Source organism: Aulostomus chinensis, chromosome 11 (genome assembly GCF_037954235.1).
Source record: "Aulostomus chinensis isolate RoL2024-O1b breed Wild chromosome 11, RoL_Achi_v1.0, whole genome shotgun sequence".
NCBI classification, from domain to species: Eukaryota; Metazoa; Chordata; class Actinopteri; order Syngnathiformes; family Aulostomidae; genus Aulostomus; species Aulostomus chinensis.
In genome coordinates this window covers 7850699-7859797 of record NC_141330.1, presented here as the reverse complement: position 1 = coordinate 7859797, position 9099 = coordinate 7850699, and the positions used below count along the sequence as shown (strand labels likewise).

Here is a 9099-nt window from a genome sequence, read left to right as displayed (position 1 = left end):
GCAGTCCTGTCATATGAGCCGCGGGGCTTTGCGGTCCGTGGGCGCGGTATTTCACACAGACCAAGCAAACATTTAAGCTTCATTTTGTACTTGGTTGAATAGCTTTTAACCAGAGCTGAACAAACGAAAGTCGCTTTAAGAGCGTTAAAGGTGTGCTGTGCTGACATGAAATACTTACGGGTTGTTTTGTGAAAGTATTAAAAGTTATTTCTCAACATGCGTGGAGTTGCGTCAGGTATAATTGGACCTACACTTTCGTAGCTACCTTCACTACGACGAACTTACAGGGCTCACTTGTTTGTTGAATGTTGTCGCAGTTCTACAAAATATCCAGCAGGTGGCAGGATAGAGAGAGCACGTCGCCGCAGGACCGGAAACAGACGTTAAGAAAGTGGAAGTGGTGGACCAACATTCTCGCCCATTTTTCTTGCTTTGTTGATTCTGCTCGAGGGAGTCTCTGTGCATTAATCTCACAAATAGTTGTCATAGCTGTGTCAAAACATGGACAGATAGTGTTTGTGTAATAGGGTAAGTGTATATTTATTATAAAAATGTTATTATTCACTGTGCAAAGAGGCACGCGGCTGGAGTGGTTGGCAGTGTTAGCGTAATGGGCTTACGTCAAAGCTCGCTAGCTGCTATTGTTTTTAGCACAAGCCGTGCTACCAGTGTCGGTGTTTTTAGAGGTTTTCTGCATTTTTGGAAGTCACATAGCCACTTAATAATTACCTGTGTTGTGTTTTTAGTGTATTCGTGAGGTTTTATTTCGCGTATCCGGTTAATGCCCTGGATCGAGCATAAAGAGATGTTTTACGGCTAACTTCGCCTCAGCGCTTCTGCATCTGTAATGCATCTTTCCTTTTATATTTTTTATTGTTCTAATGATAATGCAGTGTAAAAGGTAAAGCCAGAGGGTTAATTTGAAAGACTTGACGTTTCAGTGTTTTAAAATCACCACAGTAAAAAAACGTGAAAAACTAAGAACGACGTAGAAGATAGAGGAGGTAGTTTACAGCTGAAAAAAACCACAATAAATGGTTCTTATTTATAAGGGATTTTTTTTTAATAACCCAGGAAACGTTGTGATTATGTACTCCAGTTTAGCTCTGCAATGCTTATAAGTAAAATATCCGTCTGCTTTTTCCCAGATTTATGGACGTGTTGTCTGTTGAAATATAATCCGTTACATCGGTGTTACAACTTGGGACTCTCAGTCGGGACTCTGACATATACAGGTAGACACAAGACGCAACAGTTTTGTATCCCTGCACGTCTCCTGTGGCCACCGGCATGGCTAACAGCACCACAACAGCAGTGAAGGTTATGGGGGGCCCTGGCACTGCCGGCAGAAGCAGCCCTGAGGGATCTCAGGTTGGATCTTACTTTGGCTTTTTTTTTTTTTTTCCTTCTAATTTGCTGTCATCATCATATCAGTCACACCATGGCCTTGTCTTACTGCCCAGCCTCAATCAGAGTGAAAAATGACATGTTGGTTAACCTAGGTGCAGCTATGATATAAGCGCTAACTCTGACAGAGCAGTTGTATTTCATCTTTTAAGCAATAATTGTATTTTTGCCCTATTATGACACCTTTTCTGGGATATCCTGGTGGTTATAATTACATTTTTGGCCATCATTAGAATTCTGCTTATGAAGAACACATGTCAACTTGATAGATGAATAAACTGATACCCGTTTTCCTACCAGGTGCTCAGCAAGAAGAAGCTACAAGACCTGGTGAGGGAAATCGACCCCAATGAGCAGCTGGATGAGGATGTTGAGGAGGTTTGTAACTGCAGTTTCAGGGTAGTTGTCATGTCATTTTATTTTGAGAAGGACAGAATGAAGTTCAGCAGCAGTGGGACTTAACTGGAAAACATCTTAACATCTGGTTGGATCTTTTAGATTTGAATTACTTTTTTTGTCCTCCGGCCATATTTGTCATTAATTTTTGTGCTTCTCCTCCACCTGCACAATACCGGATATATGTCTGTGTAGGTTCTCATTCATCCAGGTCATCGTAGATCGAAGCGAAGTAAAATCTGGTCAACTGGACGTAAGTTTATCTTGAAGACGTTTCACCTCTCATCCGAGAGGCTTCTTCAGTTCTAGTGAAGAGTGTGGAAACTCCAGCTTATAAATGCTTATTATGAAGCTTATTATGAAGACCACTTCCACATAGGTTTATAAGCTGGAGTTTCCACACTCTTCACTAGAACTGAAGAAGCCTCTCGGATGAGAGGTGAAACGTCTTCAAGATAAACTTACGTCCAGTTGACCAGATTTTACTTCGCTTCAATACCGGATATAATTAATGACTTGATATATTCACTAAAAATGACCTGATGGATTTCAAATACTGCTGTCTTACAGATGCTGCTACAAATTGCAGATGACTTTATAGAGAGTGTAGTAACAGCTGCCTGTCAACTGGCTCGTCATCGCAAGTCAAACACCCTGGAGGTTAAAGATGTCCAGTTACATCTTGGTAAGCAGCTGATGCTTTTTCTGTGTCCTTTTTTCTGTGTGGGGTTGTAATCTCAGATGTATCCACAAGGGGGGATTTGTGTGTTTCGTGTGGTTGATTGATTTGGTACTTTATTTCAAACACATAGAATTATTTATTAAATTGTCTTTGCAATTTCAAAAAAAAGGGGGGGGGTTGATTGGAATTTGTTTTCATTTTGTATTTCATAAAATGTAGTGACAGTATCAGAGTTCCACACACTTCAGAGAAACAAAGAAAAGAGATGTTTGAAAATTTGCCCCTCAATTTTTTAATTAGCTTTCCTCTTAAAAGAGAACAAATGGTCGCAGTAAAGACTGAAGAGCGTTTGGGGGCCTTCTCTGAAAGGGCCAACACCCTCCCAAGGTTCTGGGTTCAGCCTGAAGCACATCTGTCGAATAAAATGCAGCGTTTGATTTATCTTGGAATTCAAAGGTGTAAAATCATATTCCCATCACATACGAGGTAACTAGGGTAGAAAAAATGGAGAAAGAGAAAGTAAAAAACAACAACAACCACAACACATTGTTTATGGCTCAGTCTTTCACAATAACAGTTGATAACAACACCTAACATAGTATAGCAACATGTCCACATGTAGAGGATGACCAGAAGTGCTGTGTACCACTGGTTTCATGTGACATTATTAAGACATTGAATTCCTAAAAACTGAATATTTACGAAGCGTTCACACCGTTGGTGGGAGGAGCAGCTGTTTTCTACTGTGACGTCAGTGCTCATCGGGTGATTCCACATTCCAGAACGTGAAGTCTAACCTCTGTTGATATTTCCAACAGGGAACTTGGAATTTCCAAGTTGAACTGGAACGCAGCACGTGTTTGGTTTGCTTACCCGCCTGGACCTTTGTGGCATTTTCATTGTTGCGATAATATATAGGTTTCTATTTAATTTATTTTGAGAAATATATTTCTATTTTATCTCCCCTTTCATCTTTTACCGTTCTCTGTTGTAAATCACACACTCGAGTACACATACACACCTGTGCGTTGCATAGTAACTCTTATTATGTCTGGCTTTTATTTATGGGGGTGGTGTCCTTACCACAGTTGGTGTTTATGTACTGTCCTTGCTCAGAAAAGGCAGCCCCGACTGCACATTTGGCCGCTGCATTTACACAGTGTTCGATATCACATAAAACATGCTGGATGTCCCAAGAAGTTAATGAGGCGTTTGTCCTGCTGACATTGCGCTTTTTCTCCTCTCTTGTCAGAGCGTCAGTGGAACATGTGGATTCCTGGTTATGGCTCAGATGAGATCCGGCCATTCAAGAAGGCTTGCACCACAGAGGCTCACAAACAGGTGAGCGCTAAAAGGCCTCGGTGTAGAAGTAGAGACGTTTCTCAGCTGTTGTTTGATAAGGACGTTGTGTTGATGGTGAGAGAGGGCCTAACCGTTTGCATTTGTTTTCATTTCAGAGAATGGCTCTGATCCGCAAGACGACCAAAAAGTAGCATCTCTGTACACTGATGTTGTACTCACTCTATGTAATTTTTGTCCTGTTCATTTTGGTTTCTTGGGATTTTTTGGGGGGGGGCACTGGTATAGAAGATATGAATGGTCGGAGTACTTTTTTTTTACATTGATATTCATGGTCATGTCTTTTTGATTTGAGTGTTTTCCCTCACCATCATATTATAATGTAACTCCTGTCTCTGATTCTGTTCTATTGACATTTAGCTTAAAAAAAAAAAACTACTATTGATTGCATTCTTTTCAGTAAAGATTTACGTCTTCATTTGGATTGTGACTACTGCTGTATCTGGTCTTCCTTTTGATACTGTGGAATATTTGAATGTTACGGATTCATTTTGTAAGGGGCGCCATTTTGTCAGTAATAGATGAACAAGCAAGGCAAGCTCGCTCACCCTTCCAGCCGCTGCCATTTGGGTAAGAAATGATTCTCGAAAATACAGTACTTTTTTTTTTCCCTTCTTGTGTTTAGACATGAGTGTGATGTTGGCTATTGTTGATGAATACAGTAGGTTTTATCACCTAACAATCCTAGTCAATTTTATTGTCATCCATTTCAGAACATTAAGTCAAAGTAATGATGGAAGAAACGGGCCTCAGATGACTTTATACAACATCATCATGGTAGAACTTAGGATAAAGAGGTCTCTCAGCATTTATCTATATACTTGATTACAAAGGGGAGGCTTTTAAGTTAGAACTTAACTGAAATACAATTTTCTTATTTCTATTCATGCTAAGGAGATTTTCTTGAAGCAAGCAGTGGCGCCTGTAGTTTTCTAAATACTTCATCAGTGCGCAGTACCAGGCAACCTCATGTTTGGAAGTTTTGTCGGTATAAATCATGAAGTATAATCTTGTTTCATATTTACTGAGTTGACAAACCATTACAGAGACAGTTACCAACCTGTCAGCGAGTCTCTAATGTGGGTGTTTTTTCATTTGTTTATTTTCAGACATAAAATAAATTCTATGCAAATCGGTTGCAGAAACACAGGAGACTATTCATCAAGCAGACGAAGAGTAATTGCCATGGAAACGGTGCAACATTTCAAAAGAACAATATCCAGAGGCACCCTGGAGTTTTCATTTAATTAATTTTAACAACAGCATTTGAAAACAATCACTCATTTTGCACGGTGCTGTGCAATTATTGGTGATACAACAAAGCCCTTCCTGAAAACAAGTCAGGCTCAAAAGGTTCATCAGCATCACAACAGTGATACTCTGAGCTCAGCTTGAGGGGGGGCAGTATAAAACCCCTCGATCGTCTGCTGACGCACAAGACCCAGATGTACTAAACAGAACATTCTCTTCTGTGAATGTGTTGGTGTTTCTGGGGTTTGGGGCTTTTCACTCCTTAAACTACGCAACCCCTGAATACAACTTATGACTTTCATGTGTAAAGAGTTTGACTAAATATGAATTTTTTGCTCAATGCAAAGAATTGTACAAGCACGGGACTCATTTGTGGTCTGGTTACAGGTCAGAAGCCCCCTTCTACTCTTCAGGTTCTTGAGGTTTTAAAGTTGGTCGTAGAGATCTGATAGTGTCTCCCTCCCGACTGTGTCACCCTCAGAACTTCACCTGAGAAGAAGGAGAAAGCTCCATGTACTGCGTGTGGAGTATTTATGTGATCAGTAAACGTAACGCACACCTCAGTGTGTAGATACAAAACACATTTTATTTTACAAATATCAAGTACACAAAAACTCTGAATCTCCAGTGATTCAAGGAATGTCAAAACATGTAAAACTAGAGTAAAAAAAAAAAAAAAAATCAGTTTCACATTAAAACTGTACAGCAAGGGTGCAAAAATGCGTTTCAAATGATTGTGTTTCACAAGTTCAGGTCCTTGGTGGTTGGATTCCCTTTGGCAGTAACATGAGTACTCAGACCACCAGTGAGGAGTTCAACCACAGCACTTCTTTGGTTTCTTGGCATCTGTGCTGAGCTGAGACTGGCTGGCTCGGTGAAAGTGCAGCGCCTGCGGGGCGGCACATTTGACTCCATCCCAACCTTCCTGCAGCTCTACCTCCCCACTCAACAGACCCTGGTAGACCCGTCGCGTCAGGAGCTCAAAGGCCTCCCTGACGTTGTGGCCCGTCTTGGCCGAGGCCTCCACATAGGGCATCCCCAGCTTTCCAGCCAGTTTCTCAGCCTCCTCCCGGCTCACCACCCTCTCCCCGTGAGCATGTCTGTCGCTCTTCTGGCTCACAAGGACGAACAGGACTTTATGTGGCTGCACTCGCTCGCATACTTCATCATGCCAAACCTTAATGTTATCAAAGGAAGCTCGGTTGGTCATGTCAAACACCAGCAGGCCTCCAACTGAGTTGCGGTAATAGGAACGTGTCACTGATCTGAGGGAAGAAGAGACACAAAGGGAAAGAGAGGAGGAGAGTGTAATTGCAACACATGAAAACCTTCCATGAGCCACACAGGATAATGCAGAGTTCCTCTTTACTTCCTGTTACCTTGAGCAAACAATCAGCTCCTCCTGTGCACTGTTTGAGTTGAGCTCTTTTAGATAAGCAGGCGTACAAAGACTTTGCCTTTGAGAGAATTTGATAACCACTGTTTTTCTCACGCTAACCACGAAACTGTCGAGGGGCAACAAACTTTAAGCCAAACATATGGCCTAAAGCGTCCTCCCCGCAGCTGGTTGCTGAAACCTTTTATTAGAATACTTCTTTAGAGAGAGAACAAAACTGACTGATTTGGTTGAGCTTTAGCTGACTCGTGGGGTTAGCAAGAGATGATACCGAGGAGAGGTAAACAGACACAGGCACAGTTTTTATTTGCTGCGGTTCACTGAACTGGAGAGCTGAAATAATGAATTCAGAGGCAGAATGAAACATTCTGCTCGTTGTTCTTTCATTAAGTATGCTGGGCGTGAAAAATAAACTCCTGCCTTTCCCCTTTAAACATTAGCCATACTGCAACTCTGCACATTACACACTGAGAGGGTGCGATCCGGAGCACAGCTGTGGTGTAAACGTAGTAAATGGTGGTAGTTTATTCATACAGTATTTGCATGCACATTACATGCTTCTTCATTATTCATGACACAAGTGTTGCTCTTTGTTTTAAAGATGCATTTAACGTCTCGTCCTCAGACGGGGGCTCCCAGGCCTTCTGCATATGGAAGCTTCATGCAGAGTTGATATATTAGAGCAGAGGTTTTCAAAGTGTGAGGCGGGCTTCCTCAGGAGGGCTCTGGGCTGTTTAAAGGGAGGCTCACTGAATGGAGGTGAAAGGATATTAGTCACAGCCTAAAGAATATTAGTCACAGCCTAAATTATGTGATTCTATTAAAGGTGTAGTTAAGAAATACAGAAGTATTGGGGAAATTTTGACTTTCCAAGAGTAAAATAACTACACATTTTCATGTATTTGGTGTCCTGTGAAGTTGTGCAAAACAGCAATGGTAGGCGAGCTTGATAAAACGGTTGACTGTCATATCACAAAATCTCCTAAAGCCCAGCTCAGAGGAAACTACAATGTAGTACAAATTAAACAAAAATAACAAAACCACACTTGAGTAGAAGTATAACTTGTACAGTTGTAGGGGACAGACATCTTTCCCTTTTTTGTGTGAACTTCAAGTTCCCTTCTCACCTGAAGCGCTCCTGTCCAGCTGTGTCCCAGAACTGCAGCTTAACACGGACCCCCGGCTCCACCTCCAGGAAGTGAACATAAAAGTCCACCCCAACTGTCTCATTGATGGTGTCCAGGAACAAGTCCTCAGTGTAACGCTTCAGCAGGGAGGATTTACCCACTGTGGAGTCTCCCAGCATGATGATCCTGAACTGATACTGCCATAAAGTCAGGTCCATTATCGCCGGCAGTGGGTGGGATCAGAGGGGTCAGGATGAAAAAGATAGCTTGGAGGAATACAGGGGAGTGAGTTAGTTGAAGGAGTGGAGTTGCTTAGAAAAGATACAGAAAAAGTTTACCAGAAATTACAAATGGAGCTGTAAATGCAGTTGGGAGTGGTGAAAGAGGAATACAGTGAAAGACCACATGACACAAGTGATTTTTGGGGGGGGGGAGAAAGAAAGTCAACAAACAACACACCAGCTTCTCTCCAATTGGCTCCCTATCTTAGGCACTCCATATCTTGAGAAACAACCAGAGAAGCCACTCCTCATAAATCTTCCATATCATTGGCACTGTCTTTGTTGACCCCTTGAGTTCATAGTGGCTGCAGCACAAGTCTTAAGTCCCATTTTCATGGTGGCCCCTCAAATCACCTTCAAAATCAGTATGAAGAAAAAGTCTGACCTACAAAGTAGATTCCACAATCGGGGTCAGTTCTCATCTGAGCTGCTTGATCTTAACTGCCACTGTGTGCATGTGCAGGAGTGAGTGGCTGTGCAGGGGTGTGGACTTCTAAAATTTGCCTGTTCATTCTTCACAGGAGGAGGAGCGTGATCACAGGAACGTTGGGAGGGTCAGACGTGGGAGAGACGGGCGTAGAAGGAAGCAGGAATTGAGCGTTATTGCCATATTCAGGCAAACCCTGCAGTTTCCTGCTGTCACCACTTCACCAACAGACAGAAGTTAAGAGTGAGGCTGGGTGAACTGTTGGTCCATATATATGGAAGGGTTTGTTTTTTTTTAATTTCCTGAAGTCTAAAGCCTGATCTACAGAGGCAGTGTTGCCACTAAAAGGGGAAGTTGATAACAATACTGCTTCAAATCCCCTGGGATAAGTAGGAAATGCAGTCTACTATTTATACCCTGAGTTCATGGTGGGTGTCGTTCATGATACAATGGTCCTTCATGAGTAAAGGTGCGCTCAGAATCATACCTCCAAGTACAAATGTTGACTATTACAAGAGGAGGCAGCCCTTTGCCAACAAACAGCATGTAGTTTAAGTCGTATTTACGGCAAATACAGCAATGATGACTCACCCACTTACAGTATTTGTAGTCATAACATTGTCACTCCCGTCCAACCCAACATGGGTCACATGCACTGTGCTCAAGGTCTGTTTTCATTGTCCAAAAATACACATTGAAGGAGCCCTGCAAAATCTACAAGTACACAGCAAAGTTCCTGAACAATGATTTTATTCAGTCACGACACAGCTGAA

General features: G+C 42.0%; 2 protein-coding genes across 2 annotated transcripts; one reads left to right on the top strand and one right to left on the bottom strand.

The window, feature by feature from the left end:
- Positions 1 to 368: 368 nt before the first annotated feature.
- Positions 369 to 4274, top strand: taf12 (TAF12 RNA polymerase II, TATA box binding protein (TBP)-associated factor). Its single transcript, XM_086218065.1, has 6 exons — positions 369 to 528; positions 1149 to 1371; positions 1708 to 1785; positions 2374 to 2488; positions 3738 to 3826; positions 3943 to 4274. Exons 2-6 carry the CDS (start codon positions 1291 to 1293, stop codon positions 3976 to 3978), a joined length of 399 nt encoding a protein of 132 aa, XP_086074191.1. The 5' UTR covers positions 369 to 528; positions 1149 to 1290; the 3' UTR covers positions 3979 to 4274.
- Positions 4275 to 5016: 742 nt separating this feature from the next.
- Positions 5017 to 8395, bottom strand: rab42b (RAB42, member RAS oncogene family). Its single transcript, XM_086218064.1, has 3 exons — positions 8078 to 8395; positions 7619 to 7884; positions 5017 to 6360 (listed from the first exon to the last, which is right to left on the bottom strand). The coding sequence occupies exons 2-3, from the start codon at positions 7834 to 7836 to the stop codon at positions 5910 to 5912; spliced, it is 669 nt and encodes a 222-aa protein (XP_086074190.1). The 5' UTR covers positions 7837 to 7884; positions 8078 to 8395; the 3' UTR covers positions 5017 to 5909.
- Positions 8396 to 9099: the final 704 nt, after the last annotated feature.

Coding starts and splice junctions, on each gene's coding strand:
- taf12 (XM_086218065.1), top strand. CDS start 1,291: ATGGCTAACAGCACCACAACAGCAGTGAAGGTTATGGGGGGCCCTGGC. Junction 1,372..1,707: donor GCAGCCCTGAGGGATCTCAG/GTTGGATCTTAC, acceptor TTTTCCTACCAG/GTGCTCAGCAAGAAGAAGCT. Junction 1,786..2,373: donor TGGATGAGGATGTTGAGGAG/GTTTGTAACTGC, acceptor GCTGTCTTACAG/ATGCTGCTACAAATTGCAGA.
- rab42b (XM_086218064.1), bottom strand. CDS start 7,836: ATGGACCTGACTTTATGGCAGTATCAGTTCAGGATCATCATGCTGGGA. Junction 6,361..7,618: donor GCTGGACAGGAGCGCTTCAG/GTGAGAAGGGAA, acceptor TTCTTCCCTCAG/ATCAGTGACACGTTCCTATT.